The sequence below is a fragment of the Arvicola amphibius genome, chromosome 5, assembly GCF_903992535.2.
Source record: "Arvicola amphibius chromosome 5, mArvAmp1.2, whole genome shotgun sequence".
In the NCBI taxonomy this organism is placed as follows: Eukaryota; Metazoa; Chordata; class Mammalia; order Rodentia; family Cricetidae; genus Arvicola; species Arvicola amphibius.
The window spans coordinates 158,221,813-158,238,752 of record NC_052051.1 but is presented as its reverse complement, the minus strand read 5'-3'; the positions used below and the strand labels follow the sequence as shown (position 1 = coordinate 158,238,752).

Sequence of the window (16,940 nt, the reverse complement as noted above, 5' to 3'; positions counted from 1 at the left end):
AATCCGTGGCACAAATTGGGATGATAAAGAAAGTATCTACACCCTGTTCCTTAAAGACCAGATCAGTCCTACAAATACTATGACCATTCTTGCCACTGGCCATTTATAAAACCAGAACAAAAAGTTTCACCATGACACCCTGATATGGTCTTAGAAAGACAAAGAACAACACCTTCACATTTTCATCACCTAACTGTTTTGTTCTGGAGTAAACCACCTCCTGGAAGTGCTGTCCTTATGATCTACCAGTTATAAGTAGTGAAAATACTAATTAGAAACCAAATGCTTGATAGAATACACAAACATAGCTTGGATATTTAAAATACTTATAAAACCGCTGCAGTGGAGGTATTTTAGAAGTAAGGATTTGCAGAATTTTAATGAATTAAACTAGCTGCAGTTAAAATAATTTTATTATATCTATGTGTTTCATAATAAAGATGTATTCAGAATCACAATAAATATTCATGTCTTGATCACAACATTAAGAATTTAAAGGAAAGTCTATATCCCAGGGCATTCTGATGGTTAAGGAAGTTGATATAAGTATTTTTAAAATAAATAGGATACTGTTAAGAAGATCAAAATAGTAGTTCAACATTCCAAAGTGTTGGCCATGTCCGTGTCTCCTCAAAACTGACATTAAGTCATACATGGTAATCGACATTGCTGAAGCATGGGATGGAGTGGTCATAAAGACCAAGACATGGCTGTTCAGGCTGCAAGACAGTCCTGCCTCATTAGTAAGAAGCTTCCATTTGTTAGACTAGCTGGGGTTCAAGGCAGCGTTCTAACCCTGGGGAGTCCTGCTGCAAGCATTAAAGAGAGGGAATGGAGATTTCTTTTCCGAATAAAGTTGTCAAGCGTCTCATTTACACTGCACACTGAGTGTGTGGGGGCGAGCTGATGAGGATGATGACATATGAGGTTGCAGACACCTAAATGATTCCAGAGATGGAGATACACAGCAGAGCCCACTTAGGAAGATGGAACATAGCTGCTATGATCGGCAGGAGGTAAAACCATGTGGCTTTTGCCCTTACAAATTGCAAGTGATCCTACTGGGTTTGGAAATGTGAGGGAACCTCATTTACTGAGCATTCATATTTTGATATATTATTAGTATAGAGACCCAGAGATGTGATAAGTGTGCTGAAATATCTTTTTCCCCCCTCAAAATCTTTAAATTCTTATTGCATGAGTTTTATGTCTTGCGAAGAAGGGCTGTTGACACTGACTCTGTCCAGTTATGTCATGGATATCTGTATTACAAAGTAGCATTTATATATATAATATATATGTGTGTGTATGCATATGTATACATCTATGTGTGTATATGTAATAGTGTATGTGTGTATATATGTATGCATGTATATACGCATATGTATACATCTATGTGTGTATATATAATAGCATATGTGTGTATATATGTATGTGTGTATATATGCATAAGTATACATCTATGTGTGTATATATAAAATAGCACATATGTGTTTATATGTATGTATATGTGCATACGTATACATCTATATGTTTGTATGTATACAATAGCATATATGTATGTATATACATATGTGTGTGTTATATGTTTTGGTTTTTAATTGTTGGTCTCCACCAGCAAAGCAGTAAATACATGTTTTGGTGCATTTTCTCTAGAAAAATGATTAAAATAAAAGGCTGATATACAGCCTTGGGTAATGTCTGTGGCTCTTCAGCTCATAGTATGGCAGAGAAGAGTTAAGGAACACAAGGAAATAGAAGATTCAAGCCAATATGACACTTGCATGTTAATTTACTCCAGGGCATTTGATGTAATTTCTCAATAAATGCTAAGAAAAAGTAAAGTTTAAATTCTCCAAAGAATTTATAGGATTTGTTCTTAAGTTAAAAAAATATGTTATATCCTATTTTACTAGAAATATCAAGATAAAGAAATTGTTTTGCATAAACATCAAAACTCATTGTGATTCTTTGCGTAATATTCTGGTACTCTTCTTTCCAACTACTTCCACACAATGAAGGAAATCACTCTATAGAATAACTCAGTGCAACTTGTTCCTATCTTTACACCATCTTAAAAACACCATGAGTTTTTCATTCATTTCTATATCTTCACTCATTATTATATTCTTCTTATGTTGTAGGAACTTAAACACATACTACTTTATTAGCAGCAACATCATCTTTGTCTCTTTATATCAGTATTTGTCTCTTTAAAATCAATATAAATTACTACAAAAAATAGTAATAGAGTGGAAAATATGGCCACATAATTGACAGAATATTCTTTGCTCTTTCGCTACAGTTGAAGCATGATGTAGCGACCCTGCTCTCTTTTGCTAGTAGAAAATAATTTGCCAAGTATTTCTCTTACATATTCCTACATCCCAGGAAAACATAGAAAATCCATGTGGTTTTATTATATCACTACTAAAATAAAGTGTCTGTTATTGTGTTCAAAGGCAATAGTATCTATGCTACGTAACAGTCTGAATAAGTGACCACTGTAGTTTCCTGGTTATTAAGAAATGTGATAGGCAGCTCAGATTTCAGCAATGGTCTTTTTTGTTTTATATATTTCAAAATTCTTCTTAAGTCCAATATAAGTTGGATGAACTAAGTCTTACTTTTCAAGCAAGTAAATAAACCTATAAAACCTGTTTTCTTAACCAGCTTTGATATGAGCAAGTATAGAAAGCACACGTTGTAAAAATGCAGATGAATCTATGCTGTACATGAAAACGTAACTGAAATGCTAGGGAACAGAAATGTCTCAGGAAACACAGATGCTAAACACAATCTTTCAGGACCTGGAGTTCAGTCATGAGTGTGATATATCAACTGAGGATATATTTCAAGCTAAGAAAGGAGTACTTCCTGAAAAGTATTCACAGCTTAAGAAAGCTAATGTTTGTCAAGGGAAGAGAGCTAATATTCAAAAGCTGTATGTTGTTTATGCTGTCATCTATGCTGCTTTCATGAAAATGCTATCAGTATATATTTTTATAAGATTTGGCAGTGTATACTAGAAGACAAGGGTAAGCACGAATCACAAGGGACAGCCAGATGACATAACTGAAAATTCAAATAAATTCAGAAATATATATTTTGATATTATCTTATCCTTAAAAAATAAATTAAGGGAAGCTTCGATATAGCACTACAGCCTTAGCGGTCTTTTGAGAATTTTGGAAATGCACTTCCATGCACAATCACCTTCCTGCCAGACATTTATTTTAAGTGGTCTTTACAGCAGCACATTGACAAACAAGTTCTCATTAAAACAGTCCTCCATCTGTAAACCCTGCCTGTTACCCCCGTGCTCTCCATTCCTCCTCCAAGAACTTCTGAGAGGTTCTCTCAGCAGCCTGGTAGGGTAGACTGACTATGGAGTCTGAGTATTGACTCTGCAAATATGAACACTGAGGCTAGGAACCATGAATGCTGAGGTCTGTCTAGAAATGTTAGACCAATTTTTTAATCCAAACAAACAAACAAACAGACAAGCAAAAAAAAAAAAAAAAAAAAAAAAAAAAAAAAAAAAAAAAAAAAAAAAACAAAAAAACAAAAAAACCCACACCTTAACTTTTGATCTGTCAACTGTTTCTTCTGAGACAAGCCTGGGAGTGTCACAATTCTCAAGGATGTCACAAGCAAATTGAAATTTCAGCAAAGGTATTCTTTTAATTGATGTATTTTATAACTCTTCTGTTATTTGATATAACTTGATTTAGCTAAGTTTTGTTTCTCAAGAAAATAATTCTACATTATTTCTATAGGGCTATAGCCCAGGCAATACCTCAGAACATCACCACGGGGGCTATGTACTAATGAACTTTCTGGCATTCACACTGAGCAAAAAGAAAGAAGGCTGAGGGTACAGTCATCAGGAGGAAGCTGATTTTCTAATAGAAAATAAACTCCCAAAATACATTTATATTGGTTAATTTAATAACTTATTAATGAGGCAGTATTACCCAGTGGCAATCTGTACACGATAAAGATATAAATACAATGAAATATGTGCATTATGTATTATTAAAGGATGTAAATATTAATAACAAGGGCTCCTACTTCTTCCAATCTCTGCAATATAATATTGTCTTCAAATGAGGTTTTCTTGCTCGTTTTAAACTGAGCATGGAGTTAAGGAAACGATGGAAAGGGAATTAAAATATCTAAGAATAACAAAACACAAGGGACACACACTCCATCTGCCTTTGGTTTATGTTCTCAGCATCAATAAACACAGTTCACACTCGGAAATATATCTTCAAGCCAGAGTCAGAGTACCCCAAATGCTTTGTGGTTGATTGTCCTCCTCACAAGAAAAAAAAAAAAAAAACATCTTAATAAAATAAAGCTTCTCATCCTACCTCGTTTTTCTCTTTAGTCCAGAAAGTTAAGGACTTTAATCCAACTGTAACTATGCAGCCTCTCCTGCACTTGCCTTTTGACCATTAAATTCATCCTCACACCCAACTTGAAAACAATTGAGCTTTCTCAAATCTTGGAATCTCTGATATTACTAGTAACCTCTTAACTCTTAATTTCGTCGTTTAGCTCTCTCCTCCAGAATCTCACTCTAAATATAAATATAAACTGAATATATCTAAGTGACCAATATAGCCCCAGAGACCTACAGCTGCATCAGTATTTGTGTGTGTGTGTGTCCTTTAGAAAGAATCACAGAATAAATTGAGCATCCCCAGTTCCTTGGTACTTATCCGGTACCTCCCCATCATTTTGATAGAGATGATGATGAGGGGCTAGAGCAAGACAGACATCAAACCCGTTTATTCTGAATCTTAAATTATGAGTTTTATCGTCAATATTTTGGTTACATTGTTACACAAAGGACACATTGACATCCATTTTGAGGTCTCAACTTTGATTGCTTTGGGATTAGTGACATTTCCTTGGCACACACATACTGATCAAGTTCTCTCGGCTGCAACTGAATAGTGGTGTTGCACAAGATGCCAACATAAGCAGGGTTGGAAAAACCACTGATGGGTTTCAACAGTCAGTACCTTCAACTGCTGTGACTTCCCGTCCAGGTGGCTTCCGGCCAGGTGTTCATCCACAGAGCGTCAAGCATCCCTCAACTTGACAGATGAGAGGAAGATCTCCAGGAAGAGGTGCTGGTCCTGCTTCTTTGAAGCATTTGGTCATTGTGTGGTCACTCAGAGGCAGATTTAAGTCACCACTGAGACACCTCAAGCAGGAAAGCAATGAGGGGATTTGGCCACCTCAGCTCCACTTTTAAGGGATTCATGACCAACGAGGAATGCCAGGCTCTTAAAGGATCCCAGGGTATAAATTAAAATAATTAAAATCAAATCAAATCCAGGTTGCAAGCTTGAAGATGCTATTGAGAGAGACTCCAGGGGAAGAATATGCAGAATGGTCTATTTGCTGGTCTTACTTGGAAAGAAGGACTTCTTTTTCTTTCATTTTTCCCCCTGGTTTCCTCGCATTCAAAAATAAAGTATTCAGATTTTGTTTTGTCTTGTTTGAGCTCATACAAGTACTGAACATAAGTGTTTGGTTTTTTTGTTTTTAGTTTTTGTTTTTCTCTCTCCAGGACCCCAGCATGAAAAACGAAGTAGGTTTGAGGAGTGAAACCCGACGAAGGAAAAGAAAGCTTCCAGAGGAATAAAGAAAACTGACAACACAAAACAAAAGTCGCCGTCCAATCGTGCAAAATTTGCTTCTGAGGATAAAGCACTTTTGACAGGTCCCCAATGCCCAGCTCCCTCCCAGTCCTCCCAAAACCCCAGGGGTTAGCTACAGAATGAAAATGAAGCCATTCTTTTTCTTAAGGCTATACACACACAGAGAGAACACAGGTCAAGGACTGTCTGGTAGGTGGTTCTTTGTTGGGCTCTTGTTTTTAAGCCCTGACTGCAGCGTGCAATCCATCTGAGGGTCAGCAGCATCTATGTCATCAGGACAAGGATACAATGTACAAACAATAGAAGGTAAGTCAATGGTTCCAACAATGAAATCCGATATCGACTTTACAATCACAGGTACAAATTGCTCAAATCGATAATTTCATTTCTCCTTAAGACCTTGTCGTCTAAAACTAATTAGAGGCCAGGTTCCCGAGGAATTGTCAATAGTCAAAGAAAATACTGGAGCTTTAGAAGAAAATCATCCTTCAACAGCAACAATCTGATGGAGGTTGGCCCAAGCCTTCCTACTCAGACAAGTTCAAGGTGTTACAGAGGACAGATCCCTGGGTCCAGATCAAAACCTTCCCACCAAAGGGATGGCTCCATGTCTATAGAGGAAAAACCAAGAAGCCCGAGAATGTGGAGTACTTCCAACCTCCCATGAGGTTTCCTCTCTCCAGTTTGAGATGAACTTTGTCTTCTCTTTCCATAAGCAACAGAACACCATTGCTGGCTGCTTCCCTGGTAACATCCTGGTCTCCTGCGAAGGCGGAGATCACCGGGTAGCCATTCTGCATTAAACTGACCTATCAAGGCAGAGAGGAAGGCTCAGCGGATCAGAAACCACCTCTGTCCCACATCCTGTTCTCTTCCTCCCCTAGGGACTGTCACCTCCATCTAACTGTTGAAGCCCACATACCTGGAACCGGAAAGAGAGGATTTCCAGATGGCTCCAAGGCCAACCCCTCATTTACCAAGCATTCAAAGGCTGGACTTTCAAACCTACCCACCTGGATTGTTTGTCTGTTGTACACTTTGACCACGTGGAAGCTGAAGCTGTAGATCCCCTTGCGTGGTGCTACGAATATACTGGAGGCAAGGTCGAAGTGGTTGCCGATGTTTACTAAAACCTGAAACAGACGAGGGAACAGCCTACTGAGGTACCCACACAGCATGCCCTTAGTAGGCTTGCATTTCCTCCATGCTTGCAGGTAACCACCAATGTTAGCTGCCTTATTGATACTGAGAATAGGTCCCACCAATTCCAGATTGTTACTCAAACAATGCAAGCAGCAGAGAGTACCAAAATCAAAAAACATTCAATGGTAGAAATGTATTCCAAAGGTATCCTCATAGATTCTAATTAATAAAAACTTTGGAAGTATATTTTATTTATACATTCAAATAGTATATGCAAATTTGTGTGATGATACACAGGGTATGGAGAGAGATGGGAGACAGTAAGAGCAAGAAGAGACCTGAAAATGTAACTGATTTTTTTAGGGAGAAGGGTCATAGGGAGTTCAACATGATGCTCTGTTTAATACTTAACACTTCATACAGAATGGAGAGAGAAACGTGGATGGAACAGCAAACCATTCCATGAGCTCACTTGAGTAGGATTAAGAGAGTGGCCTCTGTGATGTTTATGTCCAGGGACTTCCAAACTCTAGCAGTATACACTAGGTAGTGCTGGATGATGAGTTCTGTCAACAAACACTGGCTGCCCTGTTCAAATTCATACTTCTCTCAGCAGTGCTTGCTCTCCCGGCTGAGTGTTAAAAAAGAAACTTGAACAAATGATGAGAACTAAGCAGGTAGCATGGACACTCCTAGTCCAAACTGAGGAAATTCCACAGCAGGTAAGATTTACAGCACAGTTAGCTACTAGCAGAGGATTGGGTGGCCTGAAGTTAGTTTTCCTTAAATAAAAAAAAAAAAAAATAAGATTTGCTGGTTTGTCATAGTAGAATGTGAAGAAACATAATCGAGTTCCCCACTTCACTCTTTCTGTTCAAAATAGAATCTGGCTACTTTGTCCACATCCTGTTCCTGTATCTCCTCCTGCAAATCTCCACCTCCATTCAAATAATAAAATGGCTCACTGGTATTTTCTGTTTACAACGCAAACAGCTCGCCACACCAGAACCCTGGGCTGTCCTTCCCCCTGATCAGAAAGCAAAGCCCCACTGTCTTGGCTGTTCCTTACTTGTCCACGATGGCATAAACTACACAAACTCCCAGAGCAAAGTGAACTGTTGCCAGGAACCGCTGCCACCGACGTGGCTTGGGGAAGTCTGCATCTTCACCACGCTGTGAGGAACACTTCAGCCCACTCCAGAGCAGGTGTCTCACAGGCACACACACACACACACACACACACACACACACACACACACACACACTGCTTCATTGTTGAGGACAAAGCACCTCTGATGTCTGTGCTCCCTGTTTCCCAAGGTGCCACGCTGGAGAAAGAAGCACTTCCTAGCAAGCCCTTTGAGCTGCTATCACTCTTCTCTCCAGCTCAGCCCCTCAGTGTGGATTTAAACTCTGGAAATATGTAAATTCAAGGCTTTATGTGAATGAAAAGACATCCAGACAGGCCTCTAGCAGAGGACCTCTCTCACCATCTCTCATTTGCAACAGGAACCAGGCAAAGCTAATTCCTCTGCTTAAAACAGGATCCTTGTTAACGATTTGACCCTATATCAGAATTTCCCTGACAACTCCACAAATCAGTGGATCTGAAAAGACTGTAGGACATTGTAATTGAAAATAATAAAAGTAAAACAATAATGTAATAAAGAAGAATATGGATTGTATTTATGCTTACATCATACTATATTATTTAGAAATAATGAAAAGAAATCTGACTTTTGTATTTAAGCAACTTCCTTAAACCCTCTATTGCATGGCTTTGAAAATGAATACAACAGTCTGAAAAGAGATGAGGTGTGTGCGTTGGCTATTAATGGGTAGGAAGCTCACTTCTGGACAGGGGGAAAACCAGTAGATAGTAGCTCCATTTGTGTCCAATGATGGTTCAGGACTCCATTTTACACAAAGCCCTTTGGCAAGAGCATTAGCAGGCTAGAAAAGCATGAAAACCACTCTCATCTTTTCAATTCTCAAGACTAATAGGAATCACAAGGAGAGAACACCACACAGGTCACCACCTGGAGAAACATTTACCAAGCCTTTTTTTCTTGGCCCAGAGGGCAGAAATTAAGTGGCTTAAAGCCACGTAAATCATGAGCCGTTGTCTTGTTAAATTTATACTCATGCTGTGCCTGTATAATTGAATATACAGTATGCACACCATGCAAAAGTTTATTTCCTGTCTATAGCAGATATGTGGCCACCTTATTTTTGTATATAAGCAGAGAACAATCTTTGCTGTCTTCCCCTTTTTCCCCACTTTTTTTGTATTGTTGAAAATTAACATCATGTCACTGGATCCCACAAAATAAGCAGTAGGTTCAGCCTTTGTCAGATTCTTTTTTTAACGAGAAACTCTCTTACATGTAGCATCTTTAAGGGAATCCCCTCTCCCCAGATGTCTGAAGATTGCTCACCCTAAACACTGCCTTGCCCTCAGCAAAAGGGAAGATGCACTATGTTTTCTTTCAGGAAAATGTATTTCACATCTCAGCTTTACCAGACCCTTGGAAAGCCCGGGCAACCTTACAGCTCTCTCAGTAATCCTTGCCAAGAGAACTGGTGTTTAAAAACAAACTCTACAATGTGTTCAAAAGGGACTCCAGGAAAGCATAGCAGTAAAAGGAGCAACAACTTAAGGGCAAGACAGAGGTAGGAAACCAGTTTGGCTGGCATTACTCTTGGAAATGCAGGGAGCCCTAGCTAGCTGGGCACAAGGGCCGGTCCTTCAGTCATATGCAGGTAAGCATGTTAGTTGCTAACCTGGTCGAAGTAGATGGTCATGGTACGGTTGCTCATCTCTGACGGCTCATGGTTGGTGCTCCTAGTTGCGGAGAAGGCCACCTTGGCACTGCCTGAGCGCACAGAAATGCCCAAGGAAGAGGTGACGGCGCCGTCCCCCGATGGACTGGAGTCGCACACCACCAGGCACTTGCCCTCAAGCACGATGGGCTCTGTGTCATTCTGAGCCGTCACCGGGCAGCAGGCGGGTAGCAGCAGCAACAGCAGGGCCAGCGCCGCCCCCAAACTGGTGCCAAAATTGGCTGGCTCGCGCAGCGCCCCCCGGCGCCCGGACATGCTCAGCGGTGGCCCTCGGAGGCCCCGGCCAGGCGCGGGCATCTAGGCAGGGGGGGCGCCCCGAGGACGTCAAGGCCCGCAAGATCCGGAGAAGTGCTCGAGTGCGCACAGGAGCACGCAGGACTGGAGTGGGAGCCTTCTCTGGGCTGGGTCGCCGGCTCAGGTGGTCAAGGCCAAATTGTTCTCAGAAGAAAGGCACCAGCGGACCTGTCAGGGCAAAGAACCGGAATCCTTAGGCAGGAATGTATGTTGGGGGGAGGGGGCAAGTGCCTCGTACTCTCCAGTCCCTTCGGGGTGATCATCCCCTTGCTCCTCCAAAGCTATCCCCATCCCAGATATGTGGCATAACGGATACGAGAAAGCTCTGGCGCACCAATCAGCCCACCCAAACAGACTCCTGAATGATGCACGGAGGCTGCCTTTCTGGGCTGCGATTCTGTAGGACCTTGTAAAAAGGGTTGGGGACCTCTAAGACAGCGTCATCACCGTCGCCCCTGCTTGCTCATCACAACACAACTGGAGGAAATGAATGTAGTCAAAGTATAAAGCAAAAATGATGCCTCATCATCTTCTTTCCGTGGCTTTCTGAACAGCCACAAGGAGAAAATCTTCCTCTCCCTGCCTTCACCCCTTTTCCTCTATTTTTCTATCCAGGAAGAAATTTTCAAACACTCCTTATCGTATAAAAAGAGTCCGCCCCCACCCCCTGAAAGGAAAAAAAAAAAAACTCCAGAAAACTCTTTGGGTGGATGAGATTAAAAAGAAAAAGGAAAGGACAGAAACTGAGAAAGGCGGGATGGGGGCGGGTGAGGAGCGAAATTCTAACACCCACTTCCAATGTCCCTGCAGTCACTGGCAAGCCCCCTAGGAGAGCCTGGTAGAGTCCTTTTTCTGGCAAAAAACAACAGCCTATTCTAGCACCAGAACCCCCGAATTTTCCTCATTTGCAGCCTCTTGTCCCTGGACCCCACTCCGTTTCTTCAGTACCTTTCTGCTAACTTACGCTAAGGCTTGGCACTTTTAGTCGGTCCGGTCCTCTCTTCAGCTAAAGCAGAGAGGCCATTCCAATACCCAGCCCAGGAACACAAACAGAAAGAACCCTCCCCTTGCCGCCCACGCTCTCCGAGCAACTCTTCCAGTGTTCTTTCTAAGAAAAGAGAAGTTGGGTTTCAATAAATATCCTGTCTGCAGCTCCTACACAAAGGATAGCGGACTACCTCCCACCCCCTACTCAGCCGCCGACGCTCCTCTCTTCTCTCTTGAACCCCCAGCACTAACATTACTCTGGTAAAGCATTACAAAAAGGCAACTAGGGACCAGATCCCGGAGCTCAGGGTTGGGGTGGGTTACCTGGAACATCCATGATGGGCGAGCACCGAGGTCCGTGAAGTAGTTCTGCTTAGAGAAAATGAGGCTAGCGGGAGCTAGCGGGCGGAGGACACCTCAGAGCACGACCCTTTTCCCAGAGCTTGGCCAATAACCGCGCCGCCCCGCCCTGCCGCCTGTCCTCGCGGTCCGCTCCCGCTCGGCAAGCGCACCACGCCCCGGCCCCACGCGCCCAGGGAGCCCCACACAGCGGGACGCTCCCCGCAGCTCCCCGCACCGCCCTGTCTGGAACCCGCACGCTTCCCGCTCTGCAGAGCCTCGCCGAGCCCAGGAACCGCACCACCGCGCACAACCTGCCTTCTCCGAGTCCCGAGTGCTCCAGCAGCCCGCGCGCCCTCCGCGCACCTCACTAACAAGATCCCCGAGTCCCTGCTTTTCCCCCAACGCTAGACTCCAGAGAGCAAAGTCCGGAGCTCCCCACTTCTTTAGTCCTAGAATCCACAGCCCCTTTCTCGCCTCCCTCCTCGTACCTTGCCAAGCCCGCGTCCGGCTCTCACCTAGACACCCAGCGCAGTCTTCCTAGGTGCCTTCTTAAAACTAGGTGTCCTAGGAAGCACCAGATGTGTTTCTTCTTCCAGATCCCTTTTCTTTTCCAAAGTCCTTCCAAGTGTTAATCTTGATTGGAGTGGCCACTTTCATAATTAAAGGGGGCGGGGGACGGACACTTAAAAATGAAAAAGAAGAAAAAAAAAGGAAAAGTATTGTTTTTGTAAAGGGAGGAGATAGCTTGGTAATTTAATGGTTTTCGAACTGCAATTCCAGAATCTCCCGTTTGTGAAACGTCAGCTTTTGGCAGAGATTTAAAGGGGCGCTTCCTGCCTGGGCTTATGTGTCTGCTTCTCTGAACCCCGAGGCTGTGGAGCGAGGTGCCAAGGCGCGTCTTTATTAAAACGCAGTCTCTGGGCTCTAAAGACCCGGGGAGACTCGCGGGGTTCTGAGCTGCGCCTGGAGAGAGGCGAGATGCGCAAGCACGGACGAGGGGCGCCATCTACGGGCGCTGGAGCCTTCTGGCCACATACTGCAAACAAACCTACTGAGAGTGGGGGAGTACACGGGGACCAAGGTGAGGCTTGTTGGCTGTTTTCCTTCACCCCAGCCCTAAAACAGCTCCGGAGCCTGCAGAAATGCTACGAGCTTGTCTTTAAATATTTTTTTTTCGCCTCATAATTTACAGTAAGTAGTCATGCTTGTGTTTTCAGCTCTTTACCCCTCTGACGTGTAACTCTGCCACGAGGATGTATGCTGATGTGGGTTATCATGGGCTATTGTGGCCCTCAAAAATATTTGCAAAAACCTTTGGGCTGGGAGATACATATTGTCAGTGCACAAAGGCCAGGCGACTTTTAAATGTGGACTCTAATCTGACTTTTCAAAAGCATCGTTACAAATATCTTTGCTCTGTCTTGGATAGTATGCCTTTCTGTCAGACGATTGGGGTGGGGGATTCCAAATCAGTCCGTGTAGTTCGTTAGAGCATAGCATGTGCCTGTCTTATTCCTCCAGACATCGGCACACCTCTGTCTCCTCCCTTTGAAGATTTCTGTCGTTCTGCTTCTGCCCTATGAGACCTATCTTCTCAGATAGGTGATTTTGAAGACTCGTGTGTTTGGCTCTTTCATTCTAGAATGGAAGACCTATGCACTGAAGATATGGTGCATGTCCAATCGACACAATAAAAAAGGAGGGGGGGCAAATGAAATCCACAGCATACGTTTAGCTGAGGGCAAAGGTTTGCCATGGGCCGTGGGTTCAGGCTACTGATTGAAAAAGCCTCAGAGACAAATGTAGCCTGCTTAACACACATGCAGAACATTACAGACTATAAAATAATTCCAATTTTCTTCAGCTCTACACTTCATTGGAAATTGTAACTAGCAGGTGCATGCACTGCACTGCCAGCTTGCGAAGGGCGCAGCATCCCCGTTTTCCCATCATATTTGCGAGTTTAACTCAGCAGAAATAGTGCGATCTTACTTTAGAGCTATTTTACTCTAATATTGTCTGAATTTGGTTGACTCTGCCGTAGAGGTACGATAGCGTTGTGCCATCGAGAAGACTGAATTGGATGTAAACCTGCCAACAAAGGATAAGAAAACAAAAGAAACGTGAAGCAGACTGAGAGCAAGAGCAGTGTGCTAATTTAGAAGAAAAAAAAAGCCTTGCACACATCTAAAATCTTTAAATAACTGTTTAATCAGACAGCTTTCTTAAGTACTTTGAGACATTTCTTTTGGTTAATATATAAATATCCAAAACAATTTATCACCCGCCTTTGAAGCAAACAACAAACAAAACCAACTAGAACAAAAGCACTTTAATGTATCAATACAGCAGTATGTAAATACCATGTTAAGGTAAAGTTTCCATGCTGAACTAGGTTTGCGTGTGAAAACAAGTATCCTTATGTAATGGAATGAAAGAACATGTTTAAATGTCATACTTCAACAAGTACGTTAGACACCATGGAAAGGTATCAGATGGACAGAAATTTATTGATTATCGATTGGTAGCTCTACCTACCAGATCTGTGCTCAAGGGCCAGATTTTTAGCTTGTAAGCATGTTTAGAAAGACACCTAGAACACTGAGTTAAGAGGGGAAACTTTCCACGTGTATTTCAATGGTTACATATCCTGCCCCATAATTTCATTACTATTAATTGTTATTATTATCAGAATATGGACAACAGATTCTGTTCTCTTGGGCAAAGCAACATGTCCATGGTTAATAATAGTATTAAACATCACTGGATGATTGTGATGTGAACGATATTACCCTATGACCTTTGTTTATTTTGTCGCAGACAGCATGGGGCCTTTGGGCAGCACCCCGAGTCAGAACACCCACGCTGTGTAGCTAATGGGAAAATATTATAATGTCAAAAACCGCATTTGGCAATGGCTGGGGAAGTCACGTTTTCATTTGCACAAAATAGTTATCTCTCGTAGAGGTTAACATGTTCTTCGCTGGACAGAACCCACCGCTGAAAAGTAAGTCCAACTTGTATTGGTCTTTAAACTTAGTACACAACTGTGTATTTCTTGTAGGTGTATCTTAAATACCAAACACATACTTTTATTAAAGAACACATGCATTAATAAAAATGTGTCTTTTGTTAAAATATTATAAAACATTTTTAATGTGTCATAGTTGCTAAACTAAAAAGTTACTAAGACAAGAATATCACATTTATGCATACATATTATATACTGCTTCTGCAAACATGGTTAGACGTATTCATAGTTCTCAGTGAAACAAAAGCATCAAAGAATGAGTGACAATGGAAAAAGAAAAAATACTTCAAGCTACATGGGCATTTTTGTCTTAATGAGTTACTAACATAAGTAAGTTGGAATTTTAAAATAGGAATCAGCTCTAACTCAGCCTCTGCACAATAGAAAGACCAAGTAAATATATTTGTATGAGGTACTAGGTTGTATTTATTAACTGAAATCATGATGTAATCATATTATCTCAGCCAAATTAGATAAACCTCTAGTTGATTAAGTTGAAATTCAGACTGACTACTCAGACTGTCTACATTTGATAGTCACTTTGAGCTAAATAAGTTATTACTGCTATCCAGGGACAGACTGGACTCCTCAGATCATGATTCAGAAACTATGGCACACAATCTCTGTCTCTCTCATCCTCTCTCTCTCTCATCCTCTCTCTCTCTCTCTCTCGCTCTCTCTCTCTCTCTCTCTCTCTCTCTCTCTCTCTCTCTCTCCCTTCATCCCTCTCTCTTTCCCTCCCTTCATCTCTTCTTTCCTTCCTTCCTTCCTTGCTTGTTTGTTTTAGCAAGGTCTCACTATGCACCTCTAATGGCCAGAAACTCACTATGGAAATCACGCTAGCATTAAGCTAACAAAGGTCTGTCTGCCCCCTGCCTTTGTCCCCTGAGCACTAGAATTAAACGTGTGTTGCTTTCTTAATATTGTAAAACCAATGTACTATTTGTAAAAATAAATACATTTTTATTGTATTAGGACACTTTGATATCTTCATTATGGGACCTATTAGAACTTATGGGACTTTATGAACCGATAGTGTTGAAAATACAAAGTAATCTGCTTTCTAGTTCAAAGTTCCATAATAAGTGAAAAATTATTTATTTATTTGTATGTATCTGTGTTAGTATATGACAGATACACTTTCTTTTAATTCTTTTAGGTCTTCATGTCTTACATAATCCCAATGATTTCTTTCTTTAATTTTGTGAAAAGTTAATTTTCAACAAAATTTGATTGAATCTCTGATATCAATCATTTTAACCTTATCAAAATAAATGGGTGTATATACTAAGAAAACGTTTGTCAACTCTTTTTCTCAATAGAAAATAGTGTTAGATTAAATAGTGTAATACATTTTTCTCTCATAAATAAATGATATAGGTATAGAAGAATAATATATATATATATATATATATATATATATATATAGCTTCTTCTAATTTTTCCCCAAATTCTCTTTCTTCTAAAATAATGGTGAATTTTTTATTTAGAATAATCTGCAAATATGTTGCCAAGTCTTATGATACCCACACTATTTTGAGTACGTGAAATAAATATTCTTCTGTGAGTATTCGTATGAAGATTGTTTTCATTGTCTTAATTTATGTCAGAGGGCCAGCCAACTGTGGATCACATCCTTCTGGAGCAGATGATCCTAGGCTCTATAAGAAAGCCAGCTAAGCAGGAGTCAACATGACAGACATTTATTAGTCCAACATAAAATAAGTGGAACCATATATTGCCTAGATCTGAACATTACCACGATAATATTGTTTCAGATAATATTTGGCAAAGTTAACTGCATTATTTTATGATTGTCGTTAACTCTTGATCTTGAGCATATTCGATAGACAGGGAGCACCCTGAGGAAGTACTAAAAGAGCACTCTCAGACTTGCTCTGAGCTGAAGACTCAAGCTAAGAATAGTATCCTCCCTCAGGAGTCACTCTTTTGATGTAATCCTCTATAAAAGCCACTTTATACTGATCATAAGTTTTTAAGAGAAACAGGGTTTCTCTGAGCAGAAATCAGAGTTTCAGCACAAACATCCTTGAGAAATGTCTCAGGTTCTGAAAGGGAAGCTGTACTGCCTGGCCAGTTGAAAACTGAATCCTCTTTACCAATGTTGGCCAACTTGAGGTTTGTAACCTGCAGACCTGGTCAGTTCTGGCCACCAGTTACAGTTATCAAAAACCTATTGGAAGAACCAAAATAACAGTGGAAAGCAGAAAAAGGAGACTTATTCAGTGTCATTTTGGGAAGAGGGATGAAGACATCTAGTGAACTCTCGACCTATGTCCATCTTCAGGGTCCTGAAATGAGATCTAAGTTGAATTATAGGGACAAGGATATGTGTTCTAAACAGTTCCTGTCAACGTGCCGCCCTTCCAACCAGTGATGTAACATTGTCTGGGCCAGAGTCTTACCAAGTAAAGCGGTCTGACAAGTTGTTAGAACTGTGTGCAATCTCTTTCCAAGAGAGACATTTCCTTCTGTGTGGAAGCTTTGCCTTCTCCTATCATGAGATTCCTTGGGAAAGTTTCATTTCTTGCGGGTCTGTGTTTCAATAGTCCATCAGTCAGACAGAGAGACACGAGTGTCTTCTTAAAATATCTAGGCCT

General features: G+C 41.2%; 1 protein-coding gene across 1 annotated transcript; it reads right to left on the bottom strand.

The window, feature by feature from the left end:
- Window positions 1-6,241: 6,241 nt before the first annotated feature.
- On the bottom strand, window positions 6,242-9,962 carry Cbln2 (cerebellin 2 precursor). Its single transcript, XM_038331796.1, has 3 exons — window positions 9,606-9,962; window positions 6,692-6,811; window positions 6,242-6,487 (listed from the first exon to the last, which is right to left on the bottom strand). Exons 1-3 carry the CDS (start codon window positions 9,960-9,962, stop codon window positions 6,290-6,292), a joined length of 675 nt encoding a protein of 224 aa, XP_038187724.1. The 3' UTR covers window positions 6,242-6,289.
- Between the last annotated feature and the right edge of the window lie 6,978 nt (window positions 9,963-16,940).

Bases quoted from the DNA above. Each gene is read 5' to 3' on its own strand.
- Cbln2 (XM_038331796.1), bottom strand. From the start codon at position 9,962: ATGCCCGCGCCTGGCCGGGGCCTCCGAGGGCCACCGCTGAGCATGTCC. The intron at 6,812-9,605 runs GTTAGCAACTAA...CGTCTGTTTCAG, and splicing joins TGACCATCTACTTCGACCAG to GTTTTAGTAAACATCGGCAA. The intron at 6,488-6,691 runs GTGGGTAGGTTT...CTGCCTTGATAG, and splicing joins ACAACAGACAAACAATCCAG to GTCAGTTTAATGCAGAATGG.